General features: G+C 43.1%; 1 protein-coding gene across 11 annotated transcripts in view; it reads right to left on the reverse strand.

Moving 5' to 3' along the window:
• SEC16B (SEC16 homolog B, endoplasmic reticulum export factor) overlaps positions 1–26,990 on the reverse strand; it is a 63,224-nt gene that overhangs the window by 21,796 nt on the left and 14,438 nt on the right. For 3 of the 11 annotated variants that reach the window (XM_060396178.1, XM_042229141.2, XM_060396181.1), the window contains exons 1-12: positions 23,817–23,893; positions 20,338–20,691; positions 18,755–18,867; positions 17,415–17,535; positions 16,546–16,654; positions 14,968–15,112; positions 11,683–11,834; positions 11,227–11,288; positions 9,068–9,203; positions 8,385–8,615; positions 3,253–3,350; positions 799–880 (exon numbers count right to left, since the gene is read on the reverse strand). In XM_060396178.1, the coding sequence (XP_060252161.1) occupies positions 799–880; positions 3,253–3,350; positions 8,385–8,615; positions 9,068–9,203; positions 11,227–11,288; positions 11,683–11,834; positions 14,968–15,112; positions 16,546–16,654; positions 17,415–17,535; positions 18,755–18,867; positions 20,338–20,633 (1,545 nt within the window). In that variant the 5' untranslated portion in view covers positions 20,634–20,691; positions 23,817–23,893. Of the gene's footprint in view, positions 1–798; positions 881–3,252; positions 3,351–8,384; positions 8,616–9,067; positions 9,204–11,226; positions 11,289–11,682; positions 11,835–14,967; positions 15,113–16,545; positions 16,655–17,414; positions 17,543–18,754; positions 18,870–20,337; positions 20,692–23,716; positions 23,894–26,990 lie in introns of those variants that run through there. The other 8 variants (XM_027975898.3, XM_042229139.2, XM_042229143.2 and 5 more) reach the window with 3 other exon arrangements.

Here is a 26,990-nt window from a genome sequence, read left to right on the forward strand (position 1 = left end):
AAGAATTTTTTCCTGAACTGTAAGAGATGGATGCACATATTAAAAGAGCTTGCTCTATCCCCCCCCAAAATCGACACAGACAGTCAACAACAAGATATATCTTACTAAAATTACTGGACTTCGAGGATAAGGAAGGAATACCTTGGGACAGAAAGATCAAGTCTCTTATAATGGGAAAACTAACAAGATGGCCTCAGGGTTCTCTTGAACCACATCTCACACTGATGACCTGTAGAATCTAAAGTGAGATGTTATGGGGAGGGAGGTGGGAGGGGGGTTCATGTTTGGGAACGCATGTAAGAATTAAAGATATAAAAAATAAAATAAAATAAAATAGAAAAATAAATAAATAAATAAATAAAGTGTCCCTCTTTGAAGGGTCCCATGCAGTGGTGGGAAAGAAAGGAAGCCTGGTGTGGTAAGCGGGGAGAGCAGCCTCAGCTTCACTTGCTAGTCTTCACTCAGCAGGTAGCTGTGGATTTGTAGAAAGAGCAAGATCTTTGGAATCAGACAGACCTGGACCGATCTTGACTCCTCTGCCCCTAGCTCTGTGATCTTGGGTCATTTTAAACTTTTGCATCTCAGATTTCATGACTGAAAAACCGAGATAATAATTCCCACCTCCACGTACTAAATGAAATAATATACATCACATTACTTAGCATAGGGCCAGGCACATGGGAGGTGATTAAGGGGCAGTTGTTATTTTATTTGTCTTCTCTAAAGCCATCACTTCGTCCCTGAGCAGTCCCCACCCACTCAACCCTTCGGATGCTGGGCTCCTGTTATGAAGGGTACCGTGGCTGCCTGTGGGGTCCTCCCCGACATGAGCTGGAAGAGAGTCTGCAGTGGATCGTTGAGCGCCAGCGTGCTGGTGAAGCTGCAGAGAGAGGGACCAACCATCAGTGGGGGCCCAATCAAGAGCACCTTTAACCCATTGCCTTGTGATGGCTTCTGTTGAAACTTGAGTTTCTCTCTGCCTTTCGGTTATGGCTCAGCTCCATCCCACTTTCGGACACCTATCCCACACACCCCAAACAGACTTTACCACCCGGGGAGACCTGCACTTCAGCACTGACACCCTAACTCTTGAGCAAACCATTTTTATAGACTTTCGTCTATCACGGAGATGAGCCACGCATAAGTCAATGAACCCTGAGAGCCCAACGGTAAACCTGAACCTCTTCTTTCCAGACCCCTCCTCCCCAGCCACCCTCGAGACCCACTGTCCCGAGGCAGTCCTCCTCCAGGCCAGGCCTACAGTTCTCAGTGCTGTTTTTTGGGGGCTTCTCGCTAACCTGGTCTCTTGTGCCTTTGCTCACAAGTACTAAATAGTCATTTTCAGTAACTGAAGAGGCGTAGAGCAGGGACCAGAAATGATCCTGCTGATGACAAACCGTGGGATCTGCTTAACAAGGATATAATAAGCTCTATGGCTGATTTGAGATTTAAGCATACTCAGTAAGAGAGATATTTCACGATTCACTGGGCCCCATCAAACATCAATGGCCCAAGGCGGAAATCTGTAGCAGAGATGTACGCTACAGCTCAGGGTTGTGGGATGCTCGCTTCCAAAACCTAAAGGAAGTTTATCCCTCAGAATGCTGTCTTTAAAAGCATCCTTCCTCCAGAGCTGGGAGTGCTTCTCCTCATAGAAGTCCAGTGCTCCTCACTATTCTGGCCCAGGAACATAATGAAGAACATGGTGGTCACTATTTACTGGGAAGACTGGGGGTCGGAGTAATAAAGAGACTCAGCAGGGGCCATGGTGAAGAATAGACTCCCAGGCACTGGGACAGATGTGAGCCCCACAGACCCAACTTAAAGTGGGGGTGTCCATCTTCTTATCCAACTCTGCCCAGCAGGATTTACGGCCAATTTAAATATAAGATGGCTTCCCTGGTGGCTCAGATGGTAAAGAGTCAACCTGCAGTTCAGGGGACCCAGGTTCAATCCCTGGGTTGGGAAGATCCCCTGGAGAAGGAAATGGCAACAAACTCCAGTATTCTTGCCTGAAAAATCCCATGGATAGAGGAGCCTGGTAGGTTACGATCCATGGGGTCACAAAGCGTTGGACACAACTGAGCAACTTCACTTCACTTAAATATAAGATAAAGCTTCCCTGATGGCTCAGCAGTAAAGAATCTGCCTGCCAAATGCAAGAGACTCAGGTTCAATCCCTGTGTCGGAAGACCCCCTGGAGAAGGAAATGGCAACCCACCCCAGTATTCTTGCCTGAGAATACCATGGACAGAGGAGTCTGGGGGGCTACAGTCCACAGGGTTGCAAAGAGTCAGACATGACTGAGCGACTAAAACAACGAGCTGAGAAGGTAGCTTCAAGGCTTTAACCAACACAAGAAGATAAATTTTGAGTTAACATCCTTCTCACTGTCTGACCCAAGCCTGCTCCTTATGGGAGGTGCCCCCCCGACCCCACACCACCCCACCTCACCCCACACCAATCCTGCCACACATCTGTCCCCAACCACCCGCGGATGCTAACTGCAGCCTGAAGGGCTGACCCCAGCACCCGCTACACCCACCACCTCCATTTGATCCTGAGTCTCCTCAACTGTTTCATTGCCCCTGTTCTAAACTCCTGGCTAGGTACTCACACCTCCATTCCTATCCCACTCTGGTTTGAGCCTTCTTCCCAGTGCCCCCTGGCACCCAGGTTCTGGTATGCCAGTGCAAACTATGACCGAGGGCATCCCTTCAGTCTTGACATCTCCCATTAGAGGAAGTCTTCCATATCTAATCTCCAGCCCGATAAACCCCTTTCTCCCACAGCTCACAGTCCTGCTACTCTGGATCCCTCCCTACTTCTCAGCACCCACAGCCCGCTGCAGGACTAAGCAGTGAGTTACTACCTCTCAGTCCTAACGCTCTGTCAGCCACCTTTAAGTGATCCACCCCTCACTGATGGAACTCTCTAGAGTTCTAGGAACTTCTCTCTTCCAATGAGAGAAGGCTACTGCAATGCAGAATCCTGTTTAATCTTTGGAAGCTCTGACCCTGAGAAAATGTCACTAAAATGTTTTGTTCAACTCAGCAGCTAAAAAGAATGTATCTGCACCTAGGTTATAAGGATCTGGAGAAGAGAAATACTACGCCCGACTTAGAATTGGAAAGACGCTTGGAGGGTTGGGCTCTTCCTTGCGTCTTGTATTTCTCCCTACCCTCATCCCCACGTTTGGAGGGGAGGTCCCTCCGCTCCATTGGGCTCTTCCTGTGCAAGTCCCCGACTCACCCACTCATGACCCAGCTGTGGGTCCTTGGGTCCATCTTGCTGGAGAGGAATAAAGCATGGCCCCACAAATGGTTCTTCATGGCCCACTCCAAGGCTTCCTGAAATACAGACATCACCTTCAGTACCTCTGCTCACCTTCCTCCAACACAACCAGCAACTGCGCTTGGGCGCCGCTGCCCCCTGAGCAGGTAGAGGCCAGGCTTCCAGGAAGACTCGCAGAGCCTCCCATGTGAATCTGAGAAAGAAAGAGTAGGGAACCAGCTTCAGCTGGCAGGTATTTCTCTCTCCAGTGTCCCTTTCTCGAACCTTCATGTTATCAGAACCTATTACATGATTTCATTAGCTCCCCACCAACATGGTTACCAGTTACCTTTATCTCCTGAGAAAATGTCATGAGCCTAAGCACCAAGAATGAGAGAGGCATTTCACACCAAGGACTGAGTCTCTAAAGATGAGTTGTAAGATGGTGCTCACAGGGCACAGTAGAGGAACTGTTCATTAACAACTGTGGCAGAGACACCTAGTTCCTCACCCAAATCCATGCTCTCCTTCCTGGGCCAAGAGCTTGACCATATTTCCCACCTCCCTAGCACTGAGATGTGGCTGAGTTCTAGGGTATCAGATGGAAATGGAAGCAATGCTTGCAGCCTCTGGGTCTGGCCCATAGGACTCCCCATGCTCAATCCTCCATGGCCTTTTCCCCATCTGGCTGGAATGCAGATGACACCCAGGAGCCTTAGAGACTCTGTGTTGAAGATGGTAGAGCCTCACACAGCTGAGTCCTTGGGTTGCTTATGGAGGAGGGCTGCCCCATCTTCTCTTCACCTGCCCAGTACTGTCACATGAAGAGAAAAAGGCTGCTATTATGTTTAAGCCAGTATACATAGCCATTATCCTACCCCACCTAACACTATAACTAACTGCTTACTAAATATTAAGTGCTTATTAGTTAACTAGTCAGCTTCATATGTCAAAGTAATCACACCCATTAATTTGGTGACATGGATCAAAAGCTGCAAATTTTAAAACATACACATACATATATTTATCTCTTCATTTAATTTTTAAAACTATTCAGTAAGAGTTTAATTTATATGTGAGGTTGAATAGTAAAGAAGCCACCTGCCAATGCAGGAGACCCAGGAGACGCAGGTTTGATCCCTGAGTCAGGAAGATCCCCTGGAGGACGAAATGGCAAACCACTCTAGTATTCTTGCCTGGAAAAATCCCATGGACAGGGGGAGCCTGGTGGGCTACTATAGTCCATGGGGTCACAAAAGAGTCAGACACAACTTTGTAACTGACCACGCAATTTCCTTACTGTCCCCAAAATAATTTGATTTTTGGACAGGAGATTACTAATGAGGTATTTCCACCTCCAAATGAAAATGTATTTGATTATCCCAACATCTCCCACATTATCATATTTGAAGAGAGAATAAATTTAAACAATCACAGGAAATTCAGCCTCATAGTCAGTAGAAGTAAAAATGACATTAAGATTGCTCCTTTTGAAACAAGTTCCTACTGGATAGCACCAGGAACTATATTCAAAATCCTGTAATATAATAGAAAACAATATTTAGAAAAAGTATATCTATAACTGCATCACTCTGCTGTACAACAAAAATTAACACAACATTATATATCAACTATACTTCCATTTAAAAGAAAAGAAACCCAGGTGAAATCTTAAAAAAAAAAAAAAAGAAAGAAATGTTCTTTTTAGGGAAAAGAAGATTGATATTTTTGTACATTAAACTATTTCATAGTAGTATTTTTTAGAAGGATTTACTGAAGACTGGTAAGCTTTCTTATCTCTCCTTGATATTCTTTGGAAGTCTGTATTTAGTTGGGTGTATCTTTCCCTTTCTCCTTTGCCTTTTGCTTCTCTACTTTTCTAAGCTCTTTGTAAGGCCTCCTCCGACAACCACTGTGATTGGTGGGAAATTACTACTTTAGTCAAAAATCTGCATCCCCAAAAATATAATTTAAGAATAAGTGATGAATTGAGAAATCATATAGAGGATATCAAGCTTGCACAATGCCAGAATTAAGACCCTAGTCAAGTGTTACTATAAGATTTTAAAAGTATTGTGGAGTCCAGCTCCGCACAGATCACCCTGAACTCCCACAGGGCTCTATCTGCCCTTGCTACCTTTGGGTCGTAGTATGACAGATGATGTGGTGGGTGGTTACAAGCCCAAGATCAGGTACCACCAGGCTTCCTAAATCTAACTCTTGCTTTATTACTAACTTTCCTCATTTATAAATACATAGAATAAGAATAGAACCTAAACTAGAGGGTTTCTATGAAGATAAATGAGATCATGCATATAAGCTGATAGGTGAGTATCTGGTACATAGAAAGTATTTTTCAAATATTTTCCTTTATTATTGTTGTTGTTATGGTCATTACTTATTCTTAAGAAAGAGATTATCACCGATTTATCTCTGTATCCCCCTGCTGGGTTTGATACCTTAGAAGTGGCTGCTACATAAATGTTTATTGAGTAAGTGAATCACTGGTGAAATAGCACTCCCTACTATATAGTGAATATATATATTAAATATATAATGACTATATACACACACATATATGCTACAAGTTGATCCCATTTTCACTAAGTATCATGTCTATCTCTCGTTTAAAAGATAACATCACATACAAAGACACACACACAATTAAAGATTTAAGGGTAAAGGTGAAGTCACAAAAGTATTTCAACTTTATTTTCATAAATTAATTTTGAAGCGGAAAAGCCTTTCTATATATCACCCCAAAAAAGTGATTTCAGACAGAAAATCCTAAAAAAGTAAAGAGCTCCTACAAATCAATATGTGGGTATCAAAACTCCACAGAAAAATGTGGAAAATCCATGACAAAAATATTCACAGATTAAAGGATATCCAGCGTCATTTATAATAAGAAAAGTGCAAATAACTACTATACATTTTTTTCACCTCTCACATTGGCACATATCAAAAAGAAACACACTGGGTTGGTGAGAGTAGGGGGAAGCAAGCACTCTCGTATATTGGTAAAGTAATCAGTACAACCTCTAAAAAGTCAGTTTGTAAATATCTATCAAAATTACAAACCATATACCCTTTGATCCAAAGCTTCCACTTCTACAAACTTTCCTTCCGTATATTCTCTCCAGAGGGCAAAATGACAATGTTATTCATTGAAGCATTATTTGTAATTGCGAAAGACTAGAAATGACCTAAGTGTCAATCTACAGAAGTTCAATTGAATTGATTATAATTAACTTATAGAAACCTATGTAGCTGTAAGTAATAATGAGGAAGGTATTTGTATATAATAAGAAACAAGGGTCACCAAAATGTGGCCCGAAGACCCAGTTCAACCCACTGCCTGTTTTGGTACAGCCTACAAGCTACAAAGTTTTTACACTTTTAAATGATTGAAAAGAGATTAAAAAAAAAAGAATAATGCTTCATTACACATGAAAGTGATATATTCATATTTCTATGTCCATAAATAAAGTTTTATTGAAACACAGCCACACCCATTTATTAACAGATTATCCATGGCTGTTTTCACACAATAACAGCAGAACTAAGTAGAGCAAAGCCTGCAAAGCCTAAAATATTTACTATCTGTTCCTTTATGGAAAAAAATTTACCAATGCTAATATTGAGTGTTTCCTATAAGATCTTGTTAAATGACAAAAGGAAGGTGAAGACATGATATGTAATACACTATAAGGGCAAAGAGGGAGGAAATAATTATATATGGAGGAAATACCTCCATATATTTCAGAGAGGAAAAATCTTGTGGCTGGGAGGGAGCAGGGAACAGCATTATTTCTCCTGTTATATCCCTTTTATCTTTTTATTCTTAAATGATTCAAATTGATTTCAACCATTTATGCAAATATTTAAGTTTACCAAATGCAACTCAATGCAGTATTCTTGCCTGGGAAATCCCATGGATAGAGGAGCCTGGTGGGTTACAGTCCATGGAGGGTAGCAAAGAGTCGGACACAACTGAGTGACTTTCACTTCACTTCACTTCAGACTTTTGTAAAATGTGAGCTCAACTTCAAAATTAGGGTATAAAATAATAGGGACATATATGAGGTGATGTATATGTTAATCACTCAGTGAGGGGAATCCTTTCACACCATGTATGAAATCACATTGTATACTTTATCTTGCCATTTCATTTGTCAAATATACTTCTATTTAAAATTGACTAAATAATATAAAAATGTCCAAGTCTAACTTACATATCAAAAAATACAGAAGACATCACTCCATCAGTGGAATTAAAGTATTCAGTATTGACATGTATATCTTAGATATAGTTGATGGAGGTATTCATTTGTAAACAAACTTCCTGGAAACTAATTTAGTGTATATATGAAGAGCCTTTTAAAAGTACATACTCTTTAACCCAGTAGTTCCACTTCTAGGAATCTATCTTAAAAAATAATAAAAAGACCATCCAAAGATTTATATAACAAGACTTTTGAATTGTATAATTATGGTGGTTGTGGTTTAGTGGATAAGTCATGTCTGGCTCTTGCAGCCCCATGGACTGTAGCCCACCAGGATCCTCTGTCCATGGGATTTTCCAGGCAAGAATACTAGAGTGGGTTGCCATTTCCTTCTTTGGAGGATCTTCCCCCGCCCAGGAGTGAAAACCTGGTCTCCTGCATTTCAGGTGGATTCTCTACCCACTGAGTTACCAGAGAATGGCAAAAGTGTACATGGCCTATATAGTCAACAACAGTGAATTGTGCATAAAATATGATACATTCATATAATGGAATATAGTCTAGATTTTAGTGGCACAGTTTAATGCCATGAGAGGGTTTCACCATATAGTCTTAAGGGGAAAAAGGAAAAAAATTGTATATATAATTTAATTTAACTTTTAATATTGATACATATGCATAGAAAATATTAGAAGTAAATATATCAAAATGTTAACAGGTATTATCTTTTAGTGGTAGGACTTTGGGTTTTGTTTTTTTTTTTTTCCTTTGTACCTTTCTGAACTTACTGTTATAAAATGAGTAGATGTCACTCATACCATTGGGGGAGGGGTGAGCTATATGGCTGCCCGGACTATTTTAAGCAGGGGTGGGCGCGGCACTTGCCTTCTTCCTTCCATGGTAGAGCAGCTTGGTGAATTTCTCCACGATCTGCGCAGGCGTCTCCACGCTGGGAGGAATCTCCCCGGTGAGCAGGTCCCGGGTGCCCGAGCTCAGCACTGGCCAGTCCTCGTCCGTCAGGTTGATGAGGTTGGCGACAGGCGGCTGCCGCTTGTACTTCTCCAGCTTCTTGCAGTCCTGCATCAGCAGCTCGGCGATGTCAGACCCCACCATGGACTGCAAGGCAAAAAGAATCCCATTCGTCGCCATGCTGGTACCCCAGGCTGCAGAAGCTGGTACGCCCGCTTCAGGAGGAGACCCACAGGTAAACACAAGACAGTCCTTTTTGCATTGTGGTAGTTGAAACTCCACCTTCATTCTCATGCCTATTTTCTGCCTGTCAGGAGCCACAATGACCAGAAATATGCACACTCTTATAGGTGTATTATCTGCTTGGTGAGGTAACCCAAGAACTGAGCAATAACCAAAGGCTAGTGGAGAAGGGCAGGGAAAAGTTAGCGTTTGCACTCTGGCATTGACCTCAGCAGTTTCTTTTCTTGAGGCCATTTGTTGCTTCTTTAATGTTACCTTTTATAATTTTGCCCCAAGACGAATCTTCTCTCTCCCAGGAAAACTTAAATTTCAGTCCAGCCTGCACCTGCCCATCCTCCGGCCGCGGTGATACTGACCCCATTCTGCCGACAAAGGAGAACCAACAGCTGCCAGAGTAGAGCCGAGTCTCTGCTCCCCGGTGTCTCAGATTTGCGGCTCTGTGCTGCCTTCTGCTGGCAAAACGTCATGATGTCCACCTTGTGCACATCTTCCCTGGGAGAGATTTCAAGGAGCAAAGAGTGAGGGGCAGACTCCTCTCCCAGGCAGGACCACAAGCCCCTCCTACAGCGTGAGGGCCCTGCCTGGGCTGGAACTGAGACAGTAATAGAAACAGGACAACCCAGGATGAAGGCACTGGCGCCGCACTCCAGTACTCTTGCCTGGAAATCCCATGGACGGAGGAGCCTGGCAGGCTGCAGTCCATGGGGTCGCTAAGAGTCGGACAGGACTGAGCGACTTCACTTTCACTTTTCACTTTTCACTTTCCACTTTCATGCATTGGAGAAGGCAATGGCAACCCACTCCAGTACTCTTGCCTGGAAATCCCATGGACGGAGGAGCCTGGCAGGCTGCAGTCCATGGGGTCGCACAGAGTCGGACACGACTGAAGCGACTTAGCAGCAGCAGTAGCAGCAACCCAGGATGGGGACAGTGAGTCTGAGTCTGTAGTTACAGGACCGTTGTTTCCATATAGAACAGGAAAGGACCTCAGAGATTCTCTCATACACTGTCTCCATTTTACAGAGGAAGAAACTGAGGCCCAGAGACCTGAAATGACTATTTATTTGGGTGGCAGGTCAGAGCACAGACTTTGAGATCAGACAACCCTAGCCTAAACTTCTCAGTCTACACAAGCTGCTTATCGCCTCTGAGCCTCTGCTCTTTTTGATAAAACAGGGGTGATTAAAATGTCTACCTCCAGGGCTTCCCTGGTGGTACAGTGGATGAGAATCTACCTGCAAGGGACACAGGTTCAAGCCCTGGTCTGGTAAGATTCCACATGCTGTGGAGCAACTAACTCATGTGCCGTAACTACTGATTCTTGGCACTGCAACTACTGAGCGTGTGTGCCACAGCTACTGAAGCCTGCATGCCTAGAGCCTGTGCTCCACAACAAGAGAGGCCACCGCAGTGAGAAGCCAGGGCACTGTGACGAAGAATAGCCCCCGCTTGCCACAGCTAGAGAAAGGCCGCGTGGAGCAATGAAGACCTGGTGCAGCTAAAATAAATAAACAAAATAAAATGTCTTTAAAAGTCTACCTGCAACTCAATGTCTTATAATAACCTATAATGGAAGAGAATCTGAAAAGGAACAGATTTATATATAACTGAATCACTTTGCTGTAATATGAAACTAACACAGCATTGTAAATCAACTATACTTCTATTAAAACACTGTTTTAAAGTCTACCTCATACAAAAAGGAATTAGCCAATTGTGTAGCATATATAAAGTATGCAATAAACAGGAATTATTATTTGCTTGAGATTATTTAATGAAGTCAGTCAAATGGAGATCCGTACCCTAGGTGTCCAAACACCCAACTCGGTACTCTAGGCCACACTGCTACTACACCTATGTGCAAAAATGGAGACAATTCATTTTTACTTGAAGGAACTGTCAAAATACCCTGGGGATTTTCCTGGAGGGGGAAGCTTCAGGATAAGGACACATCTGTATAGCTGTGACGATATTTAAAGGGCTTCAGAATATATTATCTCACCTCTGACACCAGCCTGAATTCTTTTCTCCACAACAAAGAACATCCTCAGTATTTATCAGAAACATGACTAGGAATTGAAAAGCAGTTCTAGCTCAATCCTGCAGAGGGCAGACTTGCACACTGTCTAGTAACATGCTGACTGGGTTATACATCTCTCCAGAAAAATGTTTTCCATATGAGCAACTTGCCTATGATTTCCCAGGCTGTGCTCCACTTTTTTACCAGTTTAAGTATTATTAAGTACCCAGAACATTAAAACCTCCTACCACATAGCCTTTGTAAAATAGAACTGATTTCAGATTTTTAAACTTTTTCTGTCTTTCAACACTCAAATTGCTTGTCAAAATGGCTCAGGCCACATCCGGCTCCAACTTATAGCACAAAGATTCCATTCCAATGGGGACAGATATTTTCTTTCAAGGAAGCCAAGCCCAAAGCCCCAAATGCTGACTTGGGCAGGAAGATTTTATAGGTTTCAAAAGCCCTTATTTGGCAACTTTTATGGTGATTTACCTGATCAGCGGTCCTGAGAAAGTCCTCATCTCTTCTTGTTCCTCAGAATCATTAAGAATAACCTGGAACAAAAAACTCAAGTTTGGTCTTCAAGACTATGTGCCCCCAGTGTCCCATTCCTCAGCTGAGTCCATATCAGAACCCAGAGCTGTGGTCCTAGGATGGGGCCCAATGCCTCATGGAGAAAGCAGGAAGACAAAAACGAGCTCTCTAGTTTCTGGATATGAGCCAACAGCATCACAGGTAAAACATCAGTCTAGCATTACTTCTTTCAGAGAAGAGCCCCACGCATGCCTTCACACACACACACACACACACACACACACACACACCAATCCACAGGGTACATGGCTCAGACCCCTCCAAGAGCACTCTATTCCTGGAGATGCCAGGGCTCAGGCAAAGGCAAGCAGGGAGTAACGTGCTGACATTCAGGGAACACAGAATCTTGTTTACCTCCATGCTGTGCAGTTCAACAAGGGCTGTCTGTCCATCACTGGGAGAGCTGGGACTCACACACACCAGCTGACCTCCTGGCCCAAAACTCACAGGCATGTGAGGGACATAGAACTTCATGGGTTCCTTGGGACCAGCTGCTGAGATGTCCTCTGACCAACCAAAACAGGTGGACACTGTTAGCATTACTACCACTGCTTTGCTTTATGTAAGAAATATTCCACAGACGTATTTCTTTCCAAATTTCACCTGGGACCCAGATAAGATTCTGGGTGGGTTACATAATTAGAAGAAATACATGCTCTAAGTCAGATTTAGGCCTTTAAGAATATGTCAGACTATAATGCCTAATCCAACAACATATTACAAGGATTATGCACCATGATCAAGTGGGATTTATCCCAGGGATGCAAGGATTCTTCAGTATATGCAAATCAATCAATGTGATGTACCATATTAACAAATTAAAGAATAAAAACCATACAATCATCTCAATAGATGCAGAAAACACTTTTGACAAAATTCAACACCCATTTATGATTTTTAAAAAAATTCTCGAGAAAGTCGGCATAGAGGGAACCTACTTCAACATCATAAAGGCCATACATGACAAACCCACAGCAAACATCATTCTCTATGATGAAAAACTGAAATCATTTCCTCTAAAATCAGGAACAAGACTAGGATGCCTGTGCTCATCACTATCATTCAACATAGTTTTAGAAATCCTAGCCATGGCAAAAAGAGAAGAAAAAGAAATAAAAGGAATCCAGATTGGAAAAGAAGTAAAAATATCCTGTTTGCAAATGACATGATACCAAACATAAACAATCCTAAAGAGGCCACCAGAAAACTACTGGTGCTAATCAATGAATTTGGTAAAGTTGCAGTATACAAAATTAATGCACAGAAATGCCTTGCATTCCTGTACAATAACAACTGAAGATCAGAAAGAGAATTTAAGGAAACAATTCTATTTACCATTGCAACAAAAAGAATAAATACCTAGGAATAAACCTTCCTAAAGAGGCAAAAGACCTGTACTCATAAAACTATAAGATACTGATGAAAGATTTCAAAGACAACACAAAGAGATGGAGAGAGATGCCATGTTCTTGGGCTGGAAGAATCAATACTGTGAAAATGACTATACTACCCAAAGCAATCTACATATTCAATGCAATCCCTATCAAACAACCAATGGCATTTTTCACAGAATTAGAACAGAAGATTTTATAATTTGTGTGGAAGCACAAAAGACCCTGAATAGCCAAAACAGTCTTGAGAAAGAAAAGCAGAGCTGGAAGAATCAGGCTTCCTAACTTTAGACTATACTACAAAGCTACAGTAATAAGACAGCACGGTACTGGCACAAGAAAAGAAATATAGATCAATGGAATGGGATAAAAAGCCCAGCGATAAACCCACATACCTATGGTTACCCAATATTTGATAATGGAGAAAAGAATCTCTTCAATAGTGATGCTTGGAAAACTGAACAACCCATGTAAAAGAATGAAATTAGAACACTCCCTAACACTATATATGCAAAAATAAACAGAAAATGGGTTAAAGACCTAAATGTAAGGCTGACACTATAAAACTCTTAGATGAAAACAGGCAGAACACTCTGACATAAATCACAGCAAGATCTTCTTTTGACCCATCTCCTAGACTAATGAAAATAAAAACAAAAGTAAACAAGTAGGACCTAATTAAACTTAAAAGTTTTTGCACGGTGAAGGAAACCATAAACAAGACAAAATAATAACACTTAGAATGGGAGAAAACATTTGCAAACAAAGCAACACACAAGGGACTAATCTCCAAAATATATAAACAGCTCATGTAGCTCAATATCAAAATAACAAACAATCCAATAAAAAAAATGAACAAAAGACCTAAATAGACATTTCTCCAAAGAAAACATACAGATGGCCAAGAGGCACGTGAAAAAATACTCAACATCACTAATTACTAGAAAAATGCAGATCAAAACTACAATGAGATATCACCTCACACTGGTCTGAATGGCCATCATCAAAAAATCTACAAACAAAAAGTGCTGGAGAGAGTATGGAGAAATGGGAACCCTCTTATAATGTTTGTAGGAAAGTGGATTGGTTCAGTCACTATGGAGAACAGTGTAGAGGTTTCTTAAAAAACTAAAAATAGAACTACCATATGACCCAGCAATCCCAGTCATGGGCATATACCTAGAGAAAACCATAATTCCAAAAGATACATGCACCCTGATGTTTACTGCAGCACTATTTACAATAGCCCAGACATGGAAACAACCTAAATGTTCATTGATAGAGGAATGGATAAAGAAGATAAGGCACATATACACAATGGAATATTACTCAGCCGTAAAAAGGAACAAAATTGTGCCATTTGCAGAGATGTGGACGGACCTAGAGACTTTCTTGCAGAGTGAAATAAGTCAGAAAGAGAAAAACAAACATCATATATGTAGAATCTAGGAAAATGGTACAGATGAACCTATTTGCAAAGCAGAAAGAGAGAGACAGACATAGTATGGACACCAAGGGGGGAAAGGAGCATGGGATAAATCGATAGATTGGGGTTTACATATATACACTATCAGGTATAAAATAGAAAACTAAGAGAAACCATTGTAGAGCACAGGAAACTCATCTCAGTGCTCTATGGCGACCTAAATGGGAAGGAAATCCAAAAAAGCGGGGCTATATGTATATATATGGCTGATTCACTTTGCTGTACAGTGGAAAATGACAACATTGTAAAGCAACTATACTCCAATAAAAAAATAATTTTAAAAAGAAAAAAGAAGAATATAATGCAAGGAATTGATGGTTTAGTACAAATGATAATGTACCAGGCCTAGACTCTCATGAGGGTGACAGGTTGGGGATTGGCTCTCATAGCCCCAATACTCAGGACAAACCTCCTACATCCAGACCTTTGTGACCTGCTTTGACTTTCCCAAACTGACTCTGGTCTTTACTTTCTTCCCTCGTTACCTACAGTACCTCTGAGGGCCTCCTCTCCCAACCTGATGATGGCCATGGGCCATGTTCCTTTCCAAGAATCAGCTATGATGCATTCTTCAGTACAAAAGAAAAGACAGGGAATGGAGCCAAAGCTGGCCACTCTGCCCAGGGGACCTACATATACAAATGAGGCAGACAAGGGATCTACTCTTGGAAATACTGGGTAAAGTTGACCTTCCAAGAGCTGTGCCACCCAGCCCTCTTCTCATCAGACTCAGCCAACTCCTTTAATCACGTCAGTACCCACCAGCCTGAACTGGGCTCCAGGCTGCTGAAGTCCTGGGGTCATAGAGCTCGGAAGCATCTGCCATGTACTGACTGAGCTCATAGCTGCTGGAGGTGAGACCAGACTCATGCTGCCAGAGAAGGTTGGACTCCTCCATCAGTGATGGCTGGAAGTTAAAAATGACAAGAACACATGGGAAGAATCAGAGACACTTTCAGAGAGACAGTCCTCTGAAGTGTTTCTTCAAAGCAACAAAATTCAAACTTTCAAATAAATCTAATGAATGTGGACATATTGAAAGCAAAAGAAGGGATCATTCAACTGACAGTTCTCGCTAAAGGATTCATCTAGGCCCCATGGGTAGAGTGCAGGTCCTGGGGTCAGGGGGTTTTAATTCAAATCCCAGCTTTGTTAATACCAGGCTCTGTAACCTTGAACAAGTGACGTAGACGCTCTAAGCTCAGTACCTTCATTTGTAATGTAGATAATCATACCTACCCTATAAAGTTCAAGTACTTACCTTTTGCATTCATTCACCAACTATCTAATGAGCACTTACTATGCTCCAGGTGCAATGCTTTCCCTAAGGATATGGGTACAAAAGGACTTCCCTGGTGGTTCAGGGGCTAAGACTCTGTGCTCCCAATACAGGGGGCACAGGTTTGATCCCTGGTCAGGGAACTAGATCCCACATGATACAGCTAAAAATTTGCACACCACAACTAAAAGATTCCACATGCTGCAACTAAAAAAAATCCTGCACGTTTCAATGAAGATGCATGCCAACTAAGACCCGGTACAGCCAAAAAAATAAATATTTTTTAAAAAAGAAATTCACAGAGCTTATATTCTGGGAGGATTGTAAAGCAGATGCAAACAATGGATACAAAAGCTCTTTGTCCACACTGTAAAGTACTGTACTCATATATGACTGCTGTTATTGTGTTGTTACTGTTAGTCCTAATAGGTGCCCGGCCCTGTTAAGTATTAGGTATACAGAAGAAACCGTTCCCCCAAATTATACAAATCTAATCAGGGATAGAAGATTAATACGAGACTGTCAAAAATTAAGACCTTGCCTCTTGTAACTTTTCCATAAATCTAAAGTTATTCCAAAATTGAAAGTTTAAAAAATTCAAGAGCTCCATTTCATAGCCCAACTGGTACACACAGTAAGATTTCAGAAGAGAGAAATGGAAGAGTCAAGAAAGGTTTTAAATTCTGCTTTTCATACCCAAATTAAAAGATGCTAGCAACTTCCCACTTCCTAAGTAAACCAAATTGCTAGTTCACCGGAGTACCAGAAACACTTCTTTTCTTTCCCACCTTGGAGTGACTTGGGTGATACTTCCTGACAGCTAACTTGGCAAAAAAAAAAATGCAAAAGGGCTCAATAAGGGCCCCAGACCCAGAAGATTGAAACAGGAATCAGGGAAAGGAGGACGTAGGCATGAAGGCTCTGCCAAGAGGGGAGGAATGGTACCCCTTAGACTGCTGGCACTAGGGACCCCCACCCCCAGGGCCCTGCCCTGCCACTGCTGATGATGTCAGCTCTGATGCACTGTCACAGATCACCAGCCCTGTGTCACTTCAGGTTACCTTGTTTTTCTGTGCCCCAGTTAGCGGACTCTCCATGAACAGGTCCCCGGGCCTCTCCTGTCCAGAGTTAGAAGCAGGGCTGTCTTTATAAGGATTCCGACTCTTAGATCTGTAGCAAAGTGACAGGAGCATGTGAGAGGGGATCCAGGGCAGACCAGCAAGGCTGAGCTGCCCTGTACTAGAGGCTGCTCTGCCGCAAAGTGTGGGCAGGTGTCGGGTTGGCACATGTGCCACAGGGAAAAGCCTTGTCCTCCCTTGTGCTGCCACGGTCTATTAAACCAGAAAAACAGGAACGGAGTTCATAGTACAGTTACTAGAAGTGGCCCCAAACTCTGCAGAGAAGGCTGGATCTCTGTGGTCTGACATCCCAGAATGACTTTAATCAGAGCAGGCAGGTTGGTGAGTTTCAGGCAGGGGAAAGGCCTAAGGGTACCAGACAGGTACATGTACAAAATGCTCCTCCCTGCTCTTCTCGTCCCAGGGGAGAGACCATTGTTAGGGCACAGGACCGGGCAGAGGAGAAGCACCCCATCCCCAGGCAGGATGCAATCATGAGAACTTCTGCAAGGCCTCATCTGTTCCAAGGCCAACATAGAATTAAGGCCCTCCTTCAGCATGGACCTCAAGTAACCTCACAGGTTTGGGGACTTGGGCAGGTTTGGGGAACTGCCACTCAGAATTAAGAACCCCTCCTTCCAGGGTCCATGCGAACAGCTGGCTCGGGCCAGCCTGAGCTCCATCCTTGTGGCCAGAACAAAAGCAGACGGGCTTCTGAAGATGAAGGACCAGTACCAGATGACATCAATTTTGCCAAACGTAGTCTGAGTTTGGCTGAATCATGTTGAACCAGCCTCTCCTTTCGCACTTACTGGAACTGGGTCTCCCTATTTGTTCCAAATGGACTATTCTGGTTTTCATGTTGATGCTCACTGAGGTACTTTTGATCTCGATGATCTTCCTGCCAGATATAAGGACTCCCTTGCCTTGGCACTGCACCCTCAGAGAAAACAAAACAAAGACAGGTCACTTCCTATTCCTAAAAGTTCAGAGATTCTAGCAAGTTGTGAAGCTGGGTTACTGGAGCAAGGCAGGTATAAAGACATACAGTCATCCTTCTGTATGCTTTAGGGGATTGGTTTCAGGACCTGAGAAAGTTAAAGTCCCTTATATATTAATAAAATGGTGTAATATTTGCATATAATCTGTGCACATCCTCCACAAACTTTAAATCATCTCTAGATGACTTCTAAAACTAATAATACCATATAAATGCTATGCAAATAGCTGTAAATACAACATAGGTGCTATGTAAATAGTTGCCAACAAGCAACAAATTCAAGTTTTAAGTTTTGGAATTTTCCTTTTTTCAAATATTTTCAATCACCAGTTGGAGACAGACCTGCAGATTCGGAGGGCTAACTGTATTTGCCAAATTGAATAAAGTTGGTAAGTGAAAGCCAACAGTGAAAGTCTGTAAGATGAATCTCAGTCTTCTCTGAACCAATCAGCATGACTGTACAGGACAGTACAACAGTGGGGATCCTGTGTGTGTGTGTATGTGTTTTCAGTACTGAAACAGATTTTTCTCTTTACTAGCAGGTCAGAAGTTGCCATTAACACATACCTAAATCCTTACTATTGGTATAGGGTATAAATTCCTTTTTGTGCAAATCTGCCACTCTGTGATGGTCAGACTCATAACAGCCCACCCACACACTTGATGACTTCACTGTTAAGAACTGACTTCACTGTTACTTGATCAGGGAGAGACTATAATCTTGGTTATAAGGAGTAGAAAAAAAAAATGGATGAAGTACAAACTCTCCATAACACTCATAATAATAGTTTCAGTCCCATCAACTACACCTACATGTACAAAGAAAAATGACTGTTTTCTATGTCTTCTCAAGACGGCTAGCAGCAGTGTGTTTGCTGTGGCCTCATCTGACCAAGCGGAGAAGGCAATGGCAACCCACTCCAGTACTCTTGCCTGGAGAATCCCAGGGACGGGGGAGCCTGGTGGGCTGCTATCTATGGGGTCGCACAGAGTCAGAGATGACTGAAGCCACCTAGCAACAGCAACATCTGACCAAGAAAGAAGCAGGTGGGGGTGGAGGCCTAGGATGAGGCTCTGAGCATGGCCCTTTTGGCCTCTGCCCTGTCAGACCAGTGGTACCATCCCAAAGGCTTCTTGGAGATTATTCCATACCTCTTTCTTCCTGAAGCTGCTGTGGGTATCCATGGTAGTAATAACTTCCATAAGCATATTCTTCCCTTAGGGCTGGAGAGTAATAGCTCTGATAGAGATCCTCAATGCTCCACCTAAAGAATCAAAAAAAGGCCACTCATTCAAGGATGAGCATAGCAAAGAGAAAAACCAATGGAGAGCAACTTTCCTGGTGGTCCAGTGGCTAAGACTTCATGATCCTAATGCAGGGAACCTGGGTTTGATCCGGGTCAGTGAACTAGATCCCACATGCTCCAACTAAAGATTCCACATACCACAACGAAGATCAGATATCCTGAGTGCCACAACTAAGACCCAGCACAGCCAAATAAACGATTGATTTTTTAAAAAAAGAAACACAATGAAGGACTTGACAAACAAAACAACTTCAGAGGACAAAACTGTGATACCTATCCAGAATCTGCTCTAAAGCTATGGTTCATCCTACAACCAAAAATCTAGAATCGGAGCAGGAATAGGATCATTGTGTCAGAACAAGGCTGCAATTTTTACAGTAAAACCACAGCCAAGTGTCTCTTCTCCTTCCTCATGATCCCTTTTACTCCTCAAATATACACATCCAACAACACAAAATATTATCTAAGAAAACCCTGCCCTGATATCACCTTAGGAAACCCCTTCCCAAGATAATTGTGTAAAGTACCCAATACACCACTGTAATTCCCATGCATACTATAGACGGAAATGAGACAGAAAAGTCAAATTGGACCATTTTAAATCTGCTTGCTGTTATTGTCTCTACCCTTAACAGACCTTCCTTCAAGAATTCAACACTATTTTTATCAATTAATAATTCTTTACTATTTCATAGGGGCAGCATTCTTTACAATAGCTGTCATAATTTCAACGTTAAACCTAGATGCAGGAAAATATCATCTCACCTGAAAAAGCTAAAGTAAAACAATAGATGGCTTGCAACATTCCATAAAATATGAAGGCCAGAAGTAGAAACTCCAGATTCTCCCAGCATTACCTCACAGAGACCTTTTCATTCTGAGCTTGGAGACTCCAGGCTTCTATCTGCTCTCTGATTTGTTTAAGTTCCCAGTCATTCACTCAATGTATATGTTTTCTGTGTAGGCATCACACTGTAGGTGCTGATCTAGGCACTAGGACTCTTATGTTGCTGGTGGGTTTAGTGCTAACCCTGGGTTAGAGTTATCAACGAGGGTAAGGAACTTTTTATAGACATCCACAGGAAAAGCTTTCCATAGTCCACAAATCCTGCCTTTTGTGATCCCAGAGTAAGAGGGTCTCATCTGCCGTCTTGAATTTCACCATTCTTTCTACCCTCTCCTCTGCCCCCAACACCCAATCTCGTTGTGATGGCTTCTTAAGAAGCTCCCCTAGGGATTAACAAAAGGAAATAAACTATATTTTCAGTCACCAAAATCCAGCCTGGGAGAGGAAAGGGTTTAGCTAAGTCAGTGGAGGAGGAGGAGGAAAAGGAAGAAGAGAAATAAAAGGAAAAGGAAGACGGAAAAGAACGATCTGTTCATAAGCATTTAGGAGAGCTGGGTCAAGTCCAAGCTCTAAACTCATACCTTGAATACAACTGACTGGGATAACCACCTTCATAATAGTCAACCCCGGGCACAGGTGGATGCCATTCCCCAGATCTGGCTGCATAGTGAGGCTCCTGGTGGTCTGCTCTGGGGTCCTGCTGTGGCTGGGGGCTCCTGCCCATGTCTTGCCTTTGATGGACCCTCTCTCCATTGTGCCAAGAGTGAGGGATAGGCTGATAGTATCTATCTCTCCGAAGCCCTCGGTCTGGATCCTTTGATGGTGCTGGGGGCCTCCCCGATGGCTGAGGCAGCCTCTGGGGAATCCAAGGTTCCATCCTAGATCTTCTGAATTTCTCTAGTGTTTTGAGTCAGCTGTGTAGTTATTTTATCTTCCTGCCAGACCAAAAAAAAAAAAAGAATTATCATTTTAGGCCTATATCCAAGCATGATGTTTAATTGGGTTTTGTGAAAGAAGCACCCATGGTCCTCAAAAATCTTCTTTAAAAAAAAAATTTATTTATTTATTTTAATTGGAGGCTAATTACTTTACAATATTGTATTGGTTTTGCCATACATCAACATGAATCCGCCACAGGTGTACACGTGTTCCCCATCCTGAACCCCCCTCCCACCTCCCTCCCCATACCATCCCTCTGGGTCATCCCAGTGCACCAGCCCCAAGCATCCTGTATCCTGCATCGAACCTGGACTGGCAATTCTATCTAAAACAAACCACACAGGCACTGAGACAGAGACACCTGAAAAAAATCGCAAGCAGATACTTGAAATAAATAACAGGCTAGACAATTATATTGAGGTTGTTATGAAAATTTTAAAGTATATTGGGAGCAACAATAGATGTGGGAGGCCTGGGAGAGAGAACAACAATATATAAAGCTCCAAAACACAGTCAAAGTATTCCAATTAAGACGTGTGCTCACCTATTCCACCAACAAACAGTTATTCAGGAGGCCCTGTGCTGTCATAGAAATACAGTGGGCTTTAGACAGAGCTAGACCCAGATCAGATCCTAACTCTGAACTTCAATGGAGGTAAAGTGGATAAGAATCTGCCTGCCAGTGCTGGAAACTAAAGAGACATGGATTCAATCCCTGGGTCGAGAAGACCCCCTGGAGAAGGGCATGGCAATCCATGCCAGTATTCTTGCCTGGGAAATCCTATGGACAGAGGAACCTGGCGGGCGACAGCCCAGTGGATCACAAAGAGTTGGACACAACTGAAGTTAACTAGGCACACCAGGAAGATCTCGCATGCCAAGGAGTAGCTAAAGCCTGTGAGCCACAACTACTGAGCCTTGTTCTCTAGGGCCCGAGAGCCACAGCTACTGAAGCACATGAGCCTTAGGGCCCACATATTGGAGCTACTAAAGCATGTACACCTATAGCCTGTGCTCCGCAACAGGGGAAGCCACCACAATGAGAAGCCCATGGGTGAGAAACACTCCCAAACTAGAGAAAGCCTGCATGCAGCAACAAAGACCCAGCACGACCAAAAATAAATAAATAAATACATTATTTTCTAATAAAAAAAAATCTTGACTTTGCCACTTATTAGCGAGTTAAATTTTTCCAGCCTTAATTTCCTTACCCATAAAATAAGGACTGTACTCATTAGCTGACAGGGTCACTCTCAGTGTTAGGGATACTTATGTAAAGTGCTGAACACCATGCCTGGTATACAGTAGTGGTTCAATAAATAACAGTGTTATCAGAGATAGAGATTAGCGTAGGGTGAGTAGCTGAAAAGATTTCCTAGATAAAAAGAAGCTTAGGGACTTCCCTGGTGGTCCAGTGGTGAAGAATCCAGGTTTGATCCCTGGTCCAGAAAGAACCCACATGCCTCGGGGCAACTAAGCCTACATCCCACAGCTACTGAAGCCTGCTTGTTCTGGAGCCCACACCTACAACAAAGATCCCACTGCCACAGCTAAGACCCAGCATGGCCAAATCAACAGATGTTTAAAAAGAAGAAGAAGCAGCTTAAAGTGACTTCAAGAGACATCTTTTCTAAATCCTTGAAGTCTTAGAGAACTATGCTCTATAACTTGCCCATGCCTGCCCCTCCTCCAGGAGAAGTGAGGAGACACAGGGTTTGGGATTGCTTCTGCGACAAACTAGAGAGCTGTGTCTCCTGCCTGGAGATTTTAAAACCTGGAAGTCTCCCCAGGATCAAACTGGTTTTCCCCACTTATTCTTCATACTGGGATATAGCTCCCAATGACGAGTTACCTTCCAAGCTTCTCTGCTTGTATCACAGAGCAGCACTGGCACCCAGCTGCCTTCAAAGAAAAGCACCCATCACCCCTTACAGCTGCTCCGGAGTCTCCTGGGTCAGGAGGATACATGGCTCCATCAGACCCCATGTTCCTTCTCCCTTGGGAACTACGTTAGGTTGAAAAGTTCTGATCAGATCCACAACTTGCTCCCACTCCTGAAACTCCCAGCTCAATATAATAATAAATATCAGAAGCAAAGGTCAAAGGGTGTATGTGTTGAAATCAAGACATCACTCTGCTCCAATGCCGCGGAGCCAGGGTCCACAGCTATGAGCAGAAAGCTGTGAGCAGAATGCTCCAGAAGAACAAGGGGCAGAAATGCCTTCTACCTCCAGAACAATCACAGCTCAGGAAAACTTGCATCTTCCTTCCCATGTCAGCTTACTTCCTTGAAAGAGTCAGGTGTAACGAGAGCCTTCTCCAGCAAATCCCAGCAAAGGCCAAATGCCCCAGACACAGTGAAAGGCTACCTGAGTCCTTCCTGAGGCCTATGGGATTTGAAAGCATTTGGACACAAGGAAGCTCAACAAGAAGAAAGCCTCAGGATTTCCCTGGTGGTCCAGTGGTTAAGACTTCACTTTCCAATGCAGGGGGTGTGGGTTCAATCCCTGGTCAGGAAGCTAAGATCCCACATGCCTTATGGCAAAAAAAAAACAAAACAAAACAAAACAAAACATAAAACAGGAACCAACACTGAAACAAATTTATAAATAGAAACTTTAAAAATGGTCCACAGCGAAAAAAAAAAAACCTATTAAAAAAAAAAAGAAGAAGACGAAAGCCTCTTCCACCTCATCCCCAGATATTTTCACTAGACAGCCCTTCTCTGACTGCAAAGACACATTACCCACTCCCTTCACCAAAGTCAACTCCAGTTGATTTCTGTTGCCAAGATATCAATACCAGCTTGTTAGGGCTCAGGTTACAATTAAGGACCCCAAATGAAAAGCACTTAAGATACTCCAAATAAAGGCATTGCATGCACAGGGACAAGTCATACTCACACATCCACATAAATGACCTTTCCTGGCCCCACTGAGGTCAATATTGCCTTTCCTAATTTGACAGCACAGCAAGCACAGCCAAGACAAAGCCTACAAGGGTGCCCGAGTCCCCACACACCTGCTCTGACAGCCGCCACCTTCCCTTCGCACGCTCCAGGAGTGTCTTCTCCCCTTCTAGACACTGTCAAAGTCCAGGTGCCACATCTACCCAGACTTACCTGGCTCTCAGATCTACAGCCTGTCAGCTACCTTTGCAACTGCCCAGCCTCCATGGGCTGATTCACGAGGGCAAAGTACAGCCCAGTCCCTCCTTCGTCCAGACCCAGCTTGGCGTGTTTGCCCAGAACCCAGTCAGAGGCTGCTGCTCCTGTTTGCCTGGTAGTGGGCTGAGCCAGGTTCCTGCACATGTGAAAGAATCCAAACCTGCACAGCAAACAAAGAACAGAGACCCGAAGGAGAGGAAGTGCAGAAAGCCCGGAGGCAGCCTGGCCTGGGGAGAAGAGTGCCACCTATGCGTTGTTAACTCCTGTCTGGGCCACGGGAGGCTCTATTGCTCAACCTCTGTTTCTTCTCTGAAAGAGGAATAACAAGGTGGGTTTTCCCAGATGGCTCAGTGGTAAGGAATCCACCTGTCAATGCAAGAGACTCAGGAGACATGCGTCTGAACCCTGGGTCAGGAAGATCCCCTGAAAGAGAAATAACAACACTTAACTTAGAAGGGTCATCATGAGGACCACAGGCTGACTTCAGAGATATTGCAAGTTCAGTTCCAGACCACTGAAATACAGTGAGTCATAGGAATCTGTTGGTTTCCCAGTGCATGTAAAAGTTACGTTGTACATGATATGTAGTCTATTGTGTGCAATAGCTGTATGTCTAAAAAAATACAAAAAATGAAAGACTTCCATGGTGGTCCAGTGGTTGGGAATCCACCTGCCAATGCAGGGGACACAGGTTTGATCCCTGGTCTGGAAGATTCTACAGGCCATGGGACAACTAAGCCCATGCCCCACAACCACTGACCCTGCACTCTAGAGCCCATGCTCTGCAACAAGAGAAGCCACTGCAATGAGAAGCCTGCTCGCTGCAACTAGAGAAAGCCCTACGTGCAGCAAAAGAGACCCAGTGCAGCCAAACGTAAATAAAGAACACAAGGTTTTTTAATGTATATCCCTTAATTTTAAAATCCTTGGGGACTTCTCTGGTGACCCAGTAGTTAAGAATCTGCCTTCCAATGCAGGGGACACAGGTTTGATCCCTGGTTGGGGAACTAAGATCCCACATGCCACAGGGCAATTAAACCCACAACTACTGAGCCCTCGAGCCACAACTAGGTGCTGACACAGCCAAACACAAATAAATAAATATAAAATACTCTACTGCTAAAAATTGCCAAAGCAATTATAATAGTAATGTCAAACATCACTGATCACAGATAACCACAACAAATATGATCACAATGGAAAAATCTAAAATACTGCCAGTGTACAAAATGAAACAGAAAACAGAGAAATATTGCCAGAATTACCAAAATGTGATGTGGAGACACAAAGTGAGCAAGTGCTTGTGGGAAAGTGGTGCCATGAGACTTGCTCAACGCAGCTTTGCCCCAAGACTTCAGGCTGTAAAACAGCACAATAAAGTGAAGCGAAGGCATACCTCATTTTATAAATGAGGTATGCCTTTAAATGTTGGTAATGATATATAATTATGTATGCTTTATAAATAAGTATTTATTTTCGTCTCAAAGGAGATAATCTAATTCTACTGGCTGAGGTAGGCAGAGTACACACTGTGTGTGTTATTTGCTCACTCGTGTGCGACTCTTTGTGACTCCATGGACTGTAGCCCACCCAGCCCCTCTGTCCATGGGATTCTCCAGGCAAGAATACTGGAGTGGGTTGCCATTTCCTTCTCCATGGGATCTTCCCAACCCAGGAATCAAACCCAGGTCTCCTGCATTGCAGGCAAATTCTTTACCGTCTGAGCCACCGGAGAAGCCCAGAGTATTCACTGGTGGGTAGTAAATGGCTGGTTTATGTTTTTCTCATTCGAATTTCTTACCATTGGATTCTGACTGTGCATCAGTTGTATTATCCAGATGGAAGGCAAATTTAAATGCTCAATACTGAATTGAAGGCACTGAGAAGTTTCTATTACAACAAGAAAATAATTTCTCTTGTTTGAAAAATAAATTTCTTCAGGTGAACACAAAGAAGCTCATGTCTACCTTTGAATTAATGTTTTAAAATTTAGCAAATCATCATGCTGTCTACCTTAAATGTGTACAATGTTATACATCAATTACATCTCAATAGAGCTGGGAGAAAATACAAATCAAATTCAGAATTTGTTCTAAAAAGGCTCAGATGTTTATCCTTTCTTTCAACAAACACCTACTGAGTCCTTATTATGTGTTAGGATTTGACACACATAAATATGAAGGGCACAGTCCTTGTCATCAAAAATCTTTGAGCAAATTAACCTGTCATGCTGTTTATTAGTCCAGGGAAGGCCTGGACTAACAGTCCACGGTTGATCTCATGACCAGATAGGCTAAGGTAATCTAAGCTATCAGATTATGACACAGAGAACTTCCATGGTGGTCCAATGGTTAAGAAGCCATCTTGCAAGCCAGGGAACAAGGGTTCAATTTCTGGTTAGGGAACTAAGATCCCACAGGTCATGGAGCAATCTGGACCTGAGTGCCACAACTAGGGAGTCCGTGAACCACAAGGAAGATCCTACATGCTGAAATTAAGACCTGAAAGAGCCTAATTAATTAATTAATGTTTTAAGAAAAAGCTTTGCCACAGCCCTTCAACTGATTCCGAGGTCATGACAGCTGAATGTAGAATTCTCTGACTCTGGGTCGTGGTTTCTAACCCCACTGGTGGGCTCTGAGGCTTGGCTCACTAATAACCTGTCATTTTTAATCCTCCATGGAAGAGGTATTGGAAAAGGACACACACACACAATGACCACAGGAATCAGAACATGGTTGATTACAACACAGTCTCAGATGTCAAATTATGTGTCCCAATATCTCACAATAACATTCATGAAAATCTGATATAACTCTTTTGGCTTATAACATGATGTTAGCCTCGCCTCAAGGGCTCCCCTGGTAGCTCAGCTGGTAAAGCATCTGCCTGCAATGCAGGAGACCCCAGTTCAATTCCCGGGTCAAGAAGATCCTCTGCAGAAGGGCCAGGCTACCCACTTCAGTATTCTTGGGCTTCCCTAGTGGCTCAGACTGTAAAGAATCCTCCTGCAATGCAGGAGACCTGGGTTAGATCACTGGATTGGGAAGATTCCCTGGAGGAGGGCATGGCAACCCACTCGAGTATTCTTGTCTGGAGAATCCCCAAGGACAGAGGTGGCCTGAAGGG

The sequence above is a fragment of the Ovis aries genome, chromosome 12 (genome assembly GCF_016772045.2).
Source record: "Ovis aries strain OAR_USU_Benz2616 breed Rambouillet chromosome 12, ARS-UI_Ramb_v3.0, whole genome shotgun sequence".
Lineage (NCBI taxonomy): Eukaryota > Metazoa > Chordata > Mammalia > Artiodactyla > Bovidae > Ovis > Ovis aries.